Below are 13,791 nucleotides of genomic sequence, written 5' to 3'. Positions count from 1 at the left end.
TTTGCCTGGTGGGCCAACAGCTTCATGCCATGCTGGTGGATACTAAAGGTCTAATGAGGAAAAGAGAGAGGAACAGAAAAGTCTGCCTGGCCTTCTCAGCGGTGAAATAAGGAGTAAACCTGCTGCGGCCTGATCTTTAGAAAAGTAATGATTCTAGTATTATTTTGAGTTGTGTTGTATGCAAGCGGTAATTAATCTCCAGTGAAATGAAAGGAGTCAACTACCACAGACGTTTCTTTTATTTAAACTTAGGTTCTTAAACCATCAAAGCAATTTATTTCTGCAGCGTCAAAAGCTGAAACAAGATTTCACAAAGGAGGAACCCTTTCTCATTTCATTTTATTAAAAAGAGGCTCAGATAAAAGACGTGTGAAATGATTCCTTATAATATTTGTATACCAATTCCTCCCCACACTCCAAAAGAAGCGACTGGATGGTGGGAAGCCCGTGGGCGGATTCATCCACTGTGTTCCAGAAAACTGCAGTTGTTGCACTCAATGGAGCTCCGCAAAAGCAGGACAACTTCGCAGTTGAACGAGATCTTTAAGATGCAACTCGCAATTCTACAGGGGTGGTGCGAGGTGGAAAAGATCCTTATTCAGTCTCCTGTTTGCATTTGCCTGTGAACACACCCAACGACCCACGGTCCAGCTCCATAAAGGACAGGTCACACTAGGGGAGTGGGCATTTGCGAAATCAGAAACTGCACCTATGGCTTAAAAAAGAAGTGCAGGTGTGGGACACCTGATCGAAATCCTCTTCTGACCACCAGTGCAATTCTTACCTGGATTGGGCGTCCTCCAACGGCTGCTTCCAGTGCAGGAAAAGCGCCCATTCCCACCACCACTCCCAGATGCAAATCCCAGCCGAGACATCCCTCCCCTTGAAAGGGATCAGGTCCACCGCAGAGGTCAAAGGGTGAACCCCTCGATACCCCGTGCCATGGACCTGATCAGCTCCCACCCCTCCCATGCCTGTAATTTACTTTTTAAAAGCCATTCTCAGCATTGCCAGTGGCACGATCTGCATGAAGTCTGGCTTGGCCTTCAAAGGGCCTGAAACAACCTTTGCCCTGATACTGAAAGGTAGCACCATGTTATGTTTGCAGTTCTGATTCTGCTGCCGAAAAGGTTGGCTTCCCTGAGGTGGCTCATACAGGCTAAAACAATCACACGTTCTTTGTTTTCTCCTATTAACATACAGACAAAGCAAGGTTGCAGCAAAACTGGCGTCAGAAAATGTCAAAATCCAAAGCGTTCCTTCTTGCCGGTAGACTTTGGGGGGCCAGGCAGGCACAGTCGCACCCTGAAATGGAAGCCCTGCCCTTTTAATCCTTTCATAAGCACTGCTCGGAGTTGGTTGGAGGAAAAGATGCAAGGACATTGTTCGCTTAAGCTTCTTCCGCGTATCCTTTCTCTCACTCTCTTTCATATCACGAATTAGTCACTGGTCTAAGCCATCGGCAGGTCATAGTAAGCAGCGTATCTGCCAGTCACATGATGATAAATCTGCAGAGTGGGAGAAAGGGGGACCAGGGTGGGGGGAGAAGTTTACCGGAGCAATTATGAAAAAAGAGAAATTAAACAGGTGTAACAAAGCCAATCAATTAAGGGCAGGTTAACAAGAAGGTGGATGCAGTTTATAGAAATTTAATTATTCTCACCAATTTAAACAGTACTCTGTCCAAGTTTCTTAACACCACCCGCTTTTGGCAAGAAATCCACGATGGTGTCCTTTCCCCTTACATGCCTCAGACTCTATCTATTCATGTGCTCTTATGCTGGTCTTCTCCCCGGGTTCATTTAAACTACAATGACCTTGCAAGGTAGGTAAGGGAGCCCACCCAAAGTTAGCCAGTGAACATCATGGCTGAGCGGTGATTCGAAGCTCAGTTTCGGTCATCCAGGCTTTTTCCTGGGAGAAATACAGATAGTGCAACCTGCCCAGGATGGAAATTGAACCAGGGCAGTGAAACTGGGTGACTACCTCTCTGCAAGGTTTTGACCAGAATCCCAGAGAAAACAGCATAGCCATTGCAAACTTCCATCCAAGCAAGCAAGAAGTGCGGGATTTTGTGCTCTCCCTCCTCTGAAAGAGGTCATGATGGCCAGCCTGAATCTCCCAGTTCCACCCCTGAATCTCCCAGTTCCAACCCTGTGTTGGTGGAAGGGGAGGTTTCCCCACTGTGTCCAGGCCTCCAAATAGCACGTCACTATTATCCTAGCATGTCTTCACTTCCTGTTTAGATAAAAACATATGCACTTCACACTTAATCTCTGCCAATACCCTGGAGCTCATTTCCCCACTCTATCTAGCATGGCATATGATCTGCTCTGTGTGTGTTTGCATGCATGCATGCATGCATGCATGCCACCCCCCTGCCAAAGATCCTGGTATTTCTGCTGTTCCTCCTCTTGCAAGGCACCCAAAGTGGCTGGATGACAAAGTGGTTCATTAGGTCAAAGGAAACTCCCTCTTCTTCACCATCTACTGCCTGATCCTTTCAGCCAACACAGTGTAGTGGTCAGAGTGCTGGACTGGGACTCAGGAGATCCAGGTTCTTGTCCCCACTCAGCCATGGCACTCACAGGGTGACTCTGGCCCAGTCAGCCAGACTAACCTGAGGAGCTTATTGGGAGGAGAAACGGAGGAGAGCAGGAGGATTCTGTAAGCTGCCTTGGGTCCCTCACAGGAAAAAGGTGCTAAATCAGGATAATAAACAAACCGGAGGCAGGGCCAGCACCCAAAGGGCACTGCTGCCCCCCTGCCCTCCCCTCTGCTCAGCAAGCCCCACCAAGCCCCTCTCTTGCCATGGCAGTAAGTCAGTGGGGCCAGCGGGGCTCTGCGATGTAGCCACCAGCTCTGCAAGGCGAGCAGGTGCTCCGGCCCAGACTCCCCCTGGGGCTGAGGCGAGGATGCAACCTGCAGGACACTGAGAGCAGCCACCCATCTTAGAGCAAAGCAGAAGGGCTGCAGCCACACTCGGCCACCTTTGCACCAAGAACTGCCTTACCGGGAACCATTTTTTCTGCTCAAGAGCCACACCCTGCAGCTCAGGCTTCCTCACTCATGGTAGTTTGCAGGTGCCTTACACCCTCCAGGGCTTCTCTATGCTTTGCAACCATGCCCACGACTTTCTCTTTTCCGAGTGAGAAAGGTGTGGTATTATTAGGAAATTGTGGGCTGAAGCTTCCTGTGTTGACACTATTCTGCTACTCCACAGCACCACCTAATGGCTGTTTAATGGAACTTATTACAAAAGGGAGTAAAAAAAACCCCTGTGGAAACAGGCTCGTCTTCATCCCACAAAGAATCCAGAAGGAAAAGTCTTAGTAGAGGGGTGAGTAAGAGTCTGGTGGAGAAAAGCTCTGGGTGGATGGGCATTCAGAAGGCCCAGGCGTGCATGACGAAGTGGTGGGGGGGTGCAGGAGTGGTGACACCTGTCCAATACCCAACAAGGCACTGGGAGAGCTTCAGCTGATCCGGACTGGAGATGCCAGCAACTGAGCCTGGGATTTCTGCATGCAAAGCATGTGCTGAACTATGTGGATTCACTCTTTTGAAACCCTGATCCTGGAACTGTTTAGAAGACAGGAGTCAGTGGCTGCCACGGCGGCTTCCTGGAAGCACAGCCTGAATTCTGTCCCAGTATAAAATGAGCAATTAGTCAGCAAATGAACCTACTTTTGCCCTGCAGGATCCACCTGCCTCGGTGTGAGGAAGCACACGAAAACTGCCTGGCTATTATTAGAAATTAAAGCCAGTTTCTGATATTTCCTGATATTTCAGAGACAATGTAAGAAAGCAAAAGTTCTTAAGTGGCAATTTTTAAACGTCTGTAACATAGGAGGCAACACAAGGTGTTTTACTGTGGGGGAGTGGGGACTAAAGAAAGCATCAGTAGAAGCCAAACCTGTCTCTCGATATCCCCCAGCAAGGTACTGGCGCCCAGGCGAAAGAGTTCCGGTTTTAGCCACTCATCTCCCAGTTCTTCTTTCATCAATGAAAGCCAGATCAGGGCTTCTTTGGCCGTGCGAATGCCACCTGCAGGCTTAAACCCAACCTTGATTTAAGAAGAGGGGGGATAGAAAACAGGTTATAAAGATGTCATTGAAGGAATACAACAAGCTGGCCTAGACCGGGGGGGGGGGGGGGGAATGGAACTTGCATGCACTTCTATCCATACAGGGATCTCTATCCTGCTTTTTCACTTTGACAAAATGAAAACATAAAGTGAAGAATAAACATGCCATAGAAATAAATGTGTAACTGCATGTGTCTCCATGTGCAGTTAAGCAATTGTATAAACAAGGATAAATATATATTCTACAATTCCTATCAAACCTTTTGGTTTCTTTCTTTACCAGTGACAGACAATACAGTTTATCCTAATTGTTAGAGCTGAGGGCAGAAGCTGAAACATTGGACAAAAACTGTATCTATATATTTATCCCTGTTTACCAAATTGTTTACTAAAAATATAAACTCTTGAGTACAGTTGGTTGCATTCCTCTGGTATTCCAGGTTTGCCTGCTTGCAACACCACTTAGTTGCATTTCCTGTGTGTGTTTAAGCATGAGCGCATGCACACACGCACACACACAAGAAATACATTCATAATCACATAATCACGGTTTGCCTTGCGTCTCCTCAAAGCAAGGTATTTCACATGGCTACGTCCAGTTTATGCAGCTCACTGCTTACGTACTTAAGTAAGAACCCACTGCTGTTTAACTGTTTTTAAGAGCAAAGTATAAATAAAACAATTATACCACAAACAGATAAACCCCAGCGGTAAAGAAAAATGTTTCAGACAGTGATGGAACTATAGTAGAATTACGCAGGAGAGAGTCCAAACTACAGGGTTCCACAACTTGAAAGGGCTCTTGTAGCTAGAACTTGCAAGTGCTATCGCAGAAGGCAACGGCACGTGTAAAAGGGCTTCCCCAGAAGATCTCAGGGCATGGGCAAAATCATCCTCGCCCTTGTAACACTGCATGCATGCCCTGCCTTTCTTCCTTTCGCAAGGGCTTCCTCCATGCCATTTAATTCTCCCAACAAATTGGTGAAGCAGGTTATGCTGGGAGCCAGTCTCTAGCCTAAAGGCACTGCATCTCCTAATGGAGTGCATCATACTGGCTCTACTGGGACTCCCAGCGTGGCGGGTGGGGCCGTACAAAAAGAATGGCATGACTTGAGGCCAGAGGTAGAAATACAGAAACAGGGTGAGTCAGAATACCACTGAAAGGGTGATTTTGAAAAAGCCTACCTTGAGCAGCTTTTTCTGCACTGCTCATCATTTCTGCCCATTCTACACACATTCCCACCATCAAAATCATGCCGGGACACCTCGTTTTCCTAACCCTAACCCTGCCCTGATGCACACCCCTAACCCTAATATAGGGTAAAGTTCCATTGAAAATAATGTGGTTTTGAAAAAGCCTTCCTGGAGTAGCTTCTTCTGCACAGCTCATCGTTTTGCCCATTCTGAACACATGCCCACCATCAATATCATGCCAGGACACCTCACTTTTGTAACCCTAACCTTGCCCTGGTGCACACCCCTAACCCTAATATAGGGCCACTACTCCTTTCCGAGCATGCGCATGGCCCCTATGTGCACCGTTATCCAATGCTCGGCCGCTGGGGCGATGCGGGGGCGACTTGACTCGCGTGCCAGCAGAGAGGGCTCTGCATGCGCACCGTGGCACACATGCCACAGGTTTGCCACCACTGATCTAGTCTGACCTCTGGCTCCAGCCGGCTCCACTCAGGACATGCCTACCATACACAGGTACACAGTGGCAAGTTAAAAGGGGCCCTGAATTCACCTTGTGTTGGGCACATTATATGAGCAGAAACAAGGAGCATTTTGATTTTATAGAAATCAAATAAAAATTATTCGACAATAACTAGTTGAACATCTGCAGGTAGCACAGTCCTCCAGGTGTGCTGTCCTACAATTCCCATCATGCCCAGCCAGCACAGCCTACTGCTTTCTGGATATTAGATGTATCCTCTCGTCATCCTCACCAGCAGCCACTGACTCAGCTCACTGCATTTCCACTTGTCACCCGCTCTACAAACATACCAAGGAAAGGACCGCTCCATGCCAAAGGCAGAGCTGAAGAAGTGATATAAAAGACAACAAGGGACTCCCCTTCATTTCTTTTTTCCAAATGCAGCCCCTTGTAATGTACACCAGGCTCCTTCTCCCATTCCCCACGATTAGCTGGGGTCAGATGGCTTCCCAAGCAGGCCTCAGAAGCCCCAAAACATAAACGGCTGCTCTGTTTGCAGAGCGTTTTCGATCCCGACTGCCAACCCGACTCTCCCTCCAAGTTCTCCTCCAACAATTCCCTTTATTTCCAGCTACAGCTGCTCACTCCTCTCTCATCCTTTCGGTTTCCGGGCTTTCTACAGACTCCATCACATATAAATAGATATGTGTATATATGTGTGTGTTTCCTTCAAGAGCTATAAAAAGTCTGGCTACTTTTCCCCCTGCTGTTTTCACAGGATTTCATTATTTTGTTTAATAAGTTCATCTCCTTGAGAATTTTTTCTTGTCACCTCATATTATTAAAAGTAATAAGTTTCTCTGGACTGGGGATTCCCCAACAGAAAAACCAATTTGTGTGTGTCCTTCAATAATGACAGGAAAAGATTGTTTCCCATTATGCTGCATACTTTTCATATCACCACCACTGCTTATCATTCAATAAATGTTAGCAACCAGCTTCTGTCCTCGGAAGAAGTTTAATTTCTACATTAACCTGTTTTTACTAGTCAACGCCTTTGCTGGAAAAGCATCTGTAAGGCAGCCAAATTGGTTTGCTTAGGAAGGCATTTAGAAACCTCTTGTCAGTGATAAAATTGTCTCTTTTTAATAACGGGATATAAACTCAGTTTACATCTAATTATTATCATTATTATCATTATTATTATTATTTCCTGAACATGGGCATGCAGCACACATTTTGGGTTAATAGAAAGTTAAACATGCCCTCACTCCATCAATTCTGCTTAAAGGAACGATAATTAAATGGTTATCTTAATGACATGTGTGGCTGTGGCAACGCAGAAAACCAAACCACGTCAGCCTCAGTGGAGAAGCCCCATTCAGGCATCATACATGTGAGTGAGTCCAGCCTATAAGCAGAGCGGGGCCGCACTATGTAGTCTCAAGATGCACCAAGCCGCCCCTCCACCTGGCCAGTGGGAGTGGTCCATTTTGGGAATCCAGCAGAAATAAGCACATTTGTGGTTAAAGATTTTTTTTAAAATCCCCTTATTAGCAGACTATAGAAAATGGACTGTGGAAGTAAGGGAGGTACGGAGTTCCACACTTCTGCCCATTCTGCTATCAGGAACTCCTGAAAGAAATAACAGTAGCCTGTTGGCTGGCATACACCATCTTCTGCACCTGGTCTACCAAAGCGCTGCTCTTCAGAAGATTCCCTGACTTTGTATAGCTTTTTCGAAGACCATCATCTTGGATATTCCCATGCCAGGGTGTTGGACTTGGCCATTTGGTGGTCAACAGCCCTTCCAAGTTGGCCAAGCTCCTTCCTGGAGCCGTAATTCAAATTCATCCAAGCAGTGAGTAACAGCTATCTAGGCCATGAGATAACTGAATTGCCTTCCCGGGTCTCGGCTGACATTTCAAGTACACCCAAGACTGTCTGAAAACAAAATGAATCCACAAGCTTCTCGTGGGAAATGCTCAACACCACTGGTAATAGACACCAGACAGTGGGTAACATCTGTTGACTCAAGTCACAATGGAGAAGAAATGAAGAATAAGTATGTCTGCACAGAGAAGGCCCAGACACACAAAGAGAATGGTCCTATACCATTTTCTCCTCGTGATCACCAGGGTCTCCTGGCCTTTTCCACTACAGAAGTCTACATACATACATACCACACAGAGCTCTTCAAGGATAGGGCCCCCAAGCATCTAAGTTAAGTGTGCCATACAACCCGGAAACCTGATAGCAGAGGGTTCTGGGTCACTAGGAGACCTGCACACATGCAGTTTCACAGGTGAGGACCCTCTCCCTTCCGGTGTTTGTGCCAAATGCCCAGATGACAGAGGCTGAGGCTATTCAGTGCGGGTAATGGTAGGTTCCCACGAGAAGGCGAAGCTCCCTGGAGAAGACCAGCATGCTAGGGAAAGTCGAAGGCAGAAGAAGAAGAGGAAGACCAAACAGGAGATGGATGGACTGCACAAAGGAGGCCACAGCCTTGAATTTCGAGGAACTGAGCAGGGCTGTCATGGATAGGACACTGTGGAGGATCATTCATAGGAACACTGTAAGCTGGAGATGACTTGACGGAACATAAGAACAACATTACGGTTGTGGCTACTCTGCATGGCCACACTCACATGTTGAGCTTGTTCTAGGCGTGAATAAGTCTAGATCCCTGAGCCCATCCAGAACTGTGTCACAGCACCGCAACATCTCATGGCTGCAGTGACTTCTGCTCAGACGTCACTGCTTCTGCCAGGGTTCCCTTGCCTGCACAGAAGCCAGGAAGGACTGGCACAAGGGGCAGGGCTGCTGTCTGTCTAGAGAGGTGAGAATGAACGGGCAGGCGAGAGGAGCACAGCTGAGGAATTCGTTCGACTTGCCTCACTCAGGGCAGTGGTTCAGATTGGACAACTGGAGCAAGCGGGAGGCACCAGCAGTGATGGCGGCCACTCCAAGGTTTGGCTGTCATGGTGACTGGCCCAAGGTCTCCAGGTCAGCTTAGTGGCAAACGAAGGAGCCCAGCAATGCATTTTCTAAAGGACTTCCCTTCTGCAGCAGCCTCTTATTTTTCTACAAATATGTCAGCAAAAAATATCTCCAATGCTTTTTCTGTCTTAGGATGCTTCCTTTTAAAAGAAGAAACTTTGCAAAATGTCTTCTTCTCCCTCCCCTCCCCTCCCCTCCCCTCCCCTTTGTTTTGGTCACACATTTGGAGAAAGATAAGCAGCTCCTGAAGAAAGAAAGTCCTTTCTACAAGGCACTGGGATGAGAAAGTGTTTGCAAGAAACTGAGATTTTGTCGTCGTTGTTCTGGGACACAGGTGCCTTCTTCAAGTGGGGGTTTGTACCCAGTTCTCCCTATTTTAGAATGTCCAGCACTTTAATCCAGGCTTCCCCGAGCTAGCCCCTTCCAGGTGTGCGGGGCGGCAACTCCCATTGGCCAGGCTGACTGAGGATACCAGGTTGGGGAAGGTCAATTTGCATTAACAGCCTAGCCTGGGTCTCTTTGTCTTAAAGCTGCAATGGTCTCTTGCTACCAAGGAAACAGAAAACCATTAGTTGCTAAACATCACCAGGCCTGCTCCGAGCCAATGCTTATCGTGTTGCTTATAGAAGGGTTTCTTTGACCCTCTTTGTAGAAAATGCTTTAACCTGTTCTAGGAAAAAAGCCTCTTATTTGACCAAATTGGTTCCTATATTTTGCAATAAAGATGACAGTTTGAGTTAGGTTTGAGGAAGGAGGATGCTCTGACCGGTGGCAAACAATTCAGGGGTGCTGCTTCTTCCGAACCGGACTGCCTCTGGACTGGATTTTGCTAACTCTAAAGAGATATGGGAGAGGTGTGTAATTTTCATAACCTGGAAAATGGACAGGGGTGATTTTATGATGGGATATGATTAGAAATATACAAGTGGGCAGCTTCCGTTTCCAATTTCTGCAGCCATGTCCTTTTCTAGGATACTCCATTCCATGACTGCCCCATGTCTCCAAACATTCGGTAAGCACTCCATATCCGCTCAGCATGTTCTGCCCCCATTTTTCTGTTTTGCCCCCCACCCTTAGACCTGAGGCTCCCCCATGTCTACGGATGCGCCACACTTGGGCAGGGCTGCAGCTGTTTTCATGAGGGGTCTCACTTGCAGACAATGAACTTCACTGCAATGCAGCTGGTGATGTTTGCTTCTTATTCTTGCAGCTGAAGGTTTCTGGACAAACAATACTTATTTATATCCACTGGATCTGCCTGCCTACCTCTGGGTGCCCTTTCCAAAGAAGGGAGCCTCGTGGTTCTACAGTGGGAGCTCCCCTTCTCCCCAAACACTAATCATTTGGCACCTTCTCGGTGTCACTGTTTCCTTTCTGAAAGGTTGAACCCTTTCCAAAGGATATCTTGCTGGCAGTAAGCTGACATTAAATTTGGCTGGCATTTTAGGCCATCCCTTTTGCCGGCCCACAAGGGAACGTGACCCAAACAGCTCCCCCAAAATCAAAGTTAGTCCTCCTGTTGAAAGAGGTTCGACGTCTTTGGGGTGCTGGTGACCCTGGAGCAACTGCCGTCTCTCAGCCTGTTTATTTATTTATTTTATTTATATCCCACCTTTTTCCTTTTAAGGAACTCAGGGTGGCTTACCTAACTCTCCTCCTCCTCTAATTCTTATTCTCACAACAACAACCCTGTGAGGTTGGTTGGGCTGAGATTCTGATTGGCCCAAGGTCACCCATTGATGCTGCAATGGCTGAGTGAGGACTAAAACCCAGATCTCCTGAGTCCCAGTCCCGCACACTTGACCATTACACCACACTGGCTCTCACCCTACTTCACAGGGCTGTTATGACAATAAAATAGGAGGGAAGAAACACATATACCAACCCGAGCCCCACAGGCAAAGGTCAAGCTAAAAGAGTATTAAATAAAGTTAATTCTGAGAGGGATGGTGTAACTTGGTGTCCTGCAAGAGCAGGGGTTGAACCCGATGGCCTTCATGGCCCCTTCCAACTCTACTATTCTATGATTCTATGAACATCTGGCCACCAGAAGATCCTGGAACATATCACCTTGTTTGGTATCTCCCACACTTAAACTAATGGCGATGCTTTCACAAACACCATCTTCTAGACAAAGGAAAGACAGAGGAGCTGTTAACTTACCTTATAGCCAGTTTTCCAGTAGAAATCCCTAATGGCTCTCACCATGACCAGTCCGACTGGAAAGGTAGCATTGACAGCTTCTTTTCCGGTGGAAGTTTTAATGAAATCAGAACCTTTGGAGGGAATAATATTTTTTTTTAAAAGCATTTCACTAACAAAATTATCATCATACCTCCTGGTGTTATGCTTTGTTTTCGTCATATGCAGTCATTCTCCCCTAGTATTTCTAGGGGAAGAAGAGGGATCTGCAATAACCTATAGCAGTTGGAGTGATGATGCTCAGAAATCCAGCTAGCCGTGACCTTTTCTGGGATGCTCCATGCCATGCCATGCCCACTCGTGTATCCTCACAGGGAAGGCTGGAACACAGTGTCCATCCACCTGGTTGGCCAGTGCAGGATTCACGATGCTAAACTTCATCTAGCTCAGGATCCTTTGAACTCATCTGGCAGGTGACATCGGGCAGAGAGGGGGAACATTTGGAGAGAAGGCCCAAGAAGCATGGTAATACTTTCAGTGCATGCTTGTTTAGCAAAGTCTCCAGTGTACAACCTTGGTAACCTTCTTAACAAGGGGAGCTAACCTACTTGCCCATATAAGCATGTAATGACCCAGTCCACACACGGGCTTGCCATGGGTTATTCAACCAACAATGGGCTGTGATGTATGCTGGGTGCCATTTTTTATTGTAGGACCACCCCAAGACTGTTGTAGTCAGACTGTACAGAAAAGCTTTAGATGAGTAAATATGGAACTCCTGTGGTATAGCAGTGCATTAGGATGGCAATGGGGCTGCAACATGATGCAATCCAACGGGGTGATGACAAGGGTTTGTTGTAGGATTATGCAAATAATTATCCTGGGACTCCTGAAGGCTGGGTTCAGATGACACACCACAAACCCACTAGGTGGTGCATATTCAAAATGGCGCTTGGCACTGGCCACAACTCACCATGAGTGGAATAACCCAGGGAGAGCCCACATGTTGTGCAAAGAGGGCCACTGCCTCCTCGAACGATGGCTCTTAGGCAGAGGTCTTCACATCACCGGCTGCCTGGGTCCTTTTAAGTTGGAGATATTTGGGATCAAATTTGGGTGTCTCTGCGCACAAAGCGTATCCTCTAGCACTATGCCACTGCCCATTGTGCAGCTGTCTCTTGCAGCTGATGACTAAAGGCTTTAGAAAAGCATATTAATCTTCCTTGCACCAACCTATATTCCATCACCCACTGGTTTTCATTTAATTGCAGAATTTAAGTCCTTTAGCACAATACTTCTATTCCCCACATCCCTCCTTTCAGGGTAAGGTAAGTCAACGCTTTTATAAGTCTGGTAATTAGAAATCTCTATGGTATAGTTTCATTTAAAACTTTCATTAAACAACATCTGCCCTTGTATAGGGTCTCCTAATCAATTTGGTCAAACAGAAGGACTTCTAATCGGCTGTTGATAAAAATAGAAGATGAAATTTTAATTCTAATAGATTAACCACAAACTCAAGATAGTCTTCAAAATCCATCTCGCTCTATTCTCCAGTGGATTTAACGACTATTCAGCAACTCATTACTAAATAGAACAAGATGAACATTTTCCAGTTCATTAAAGAAATGTACTATGTATTTTTGCATTGTCCTCATGATTCGTTACAGGGAGTCTTAATTACAAGATAATGGATAATGGTTATTAAACGTAGGCTCCAGTAATGAAGCTCTATTCATTTGTGAGCCTCGGAGACTGCAAAGAGGGGAAAATAAAATTACTAGCTTCAAAAGATTAACGGATCAAATTATTATTCAATTTTGAAAATCTCATTCAGACATTGCAGAAACAAGAAGGGGTTTTTTTTAAAAAATAAAATACTAGTGTTAGGACCATAGCGATGCACTTTTTTTTTTTAAATAAAATAATATCTTAAGGCTATTAGCGGAATAATCAGCTTGAGATGTGATTATCAAACATACAGCCAATTTAGCAGCATCTTCTAACAATGAAAACAATACATTTTTTATTTCATGAACAAATTCTATTTATGATACGAACGAGAGCTTGCTAGCAGGACTCCACAAAGATGATGGAAGAAAGATGCTGCCACAAAGCTTTTCAATGTAAAGGTATTATTAACATTTTATATCCCACTAATGAAAACAGGGACTTTGAACGGATTGGAGGGGGGGGGGTGAAGAAAGCAAACTACTGTTTTAAAATGGAGGCCATTAAGCATACTTCATGCTAGCTTTATAAATAAGCTACTTCTGGCCATATTATTCACCTGTCAGTGATTTTCATCTTACAAGAGTTGCGCTAGGAAAGAAAAAAGTTTAGAAAAAGAGAAAAAGCTCTGCGTCTGATCTCACGGCGACGTGCAACTGCGGTTCAGGAACCACAGGAATTCTGCCTCTTGGACCAGCCAAGGGGCTTCCTAGGGTGTCAGTTTCTGGTGGACCTGGATATTGAACAGGGGTGCCCCCAGTCCAACAAGGCACCCCTTTAAAAAGCCAGGAATGGGTCTGGAGGCAGAGCGCTTGGAAACACAAGACAATCATTGGGATGGCCACTTCTGTCCTTTTGGGTTCCTCAAAAGGACAAAAGTGATACCTTGGATACTGCCCACTTGCGCATTTACAGGTACGGACCACGGGCAGCAACTTCTGGCCCTACCACTGAGATGGCTCACACTTCCCATCAACCCTCATACTGGTTCTGCTGGCCAGGCCTTCTGCATGCTGCCAGCAGAACCATCTGGAGGGCCCACAGTTGCTCCGGCCTGGTGCGCATTGCACAACTCAGGCACCGGTGTGCTGATGGCTCCAGCCGCTACCTAGGAGCCCAGTGCGGGTGGCCAGCCCCGGGTCTCCCACCCTTTATCCTCAAGCGGCACTTGTGCTGG

The 13,791-nt window shown here is 46.4% G+C and overlaps 1 protein-coding gene across 2 annotated transcripts in view; it reads right to left on the bottom strand.

Moving 5' to 3' along the window:
- Positions 1 to 221: 221 nt before the first annotated feature.
- Positions 222 to 13,791, bottom strand: part of DERA (deoxyribose-phosphate aldolase) — a 51,935-nt gene continuing 38,365 nt past the window's right edge. For both annotated transcript variants that reach the window (XM_044455675.1, XM_044455676.1), the window contains exons 7-9: positions 10,905 to 11,017; positions 3,914 to 4,063; positions 222 to 1,508 (exon numbers count right to left, since the gene is read on the bottom strand). In XM_044455675.1, coding sequence (XP_044311610.1) covers positions 1,452 to 1,508; positions 3,914 to 4,063; positions 10,905 to 11,017 — 320 coding nt within the window. In that variant the 3' untranslated portion in view covers positions 222 to 1,451. The remainder of the gene's footprint in view (positions 1,509 to 3,913; positions 4,064 to 10,904; positions 11,018 to 13,791) is intronic.

Source organism: Varanus komodoensis, unplaced genomic scaffold (assembly GCF_004798865.1).
Source record: "Varanus komodoensis strain SLA01 unplaced genomic scaffold, ASM479886v1 scaffold8, whole genome shotgun sequence".
NCBI classification, from domain to species: domain Eukaryota; kingdom Metazoa; phylum Chordata; class Lepidosauria; order Squamata; family Varanidae; genus Varanus; species Varanus komodoensis.
This window is presented reverse-complemented; position numbering and strand designations above follow the sequence as displayed.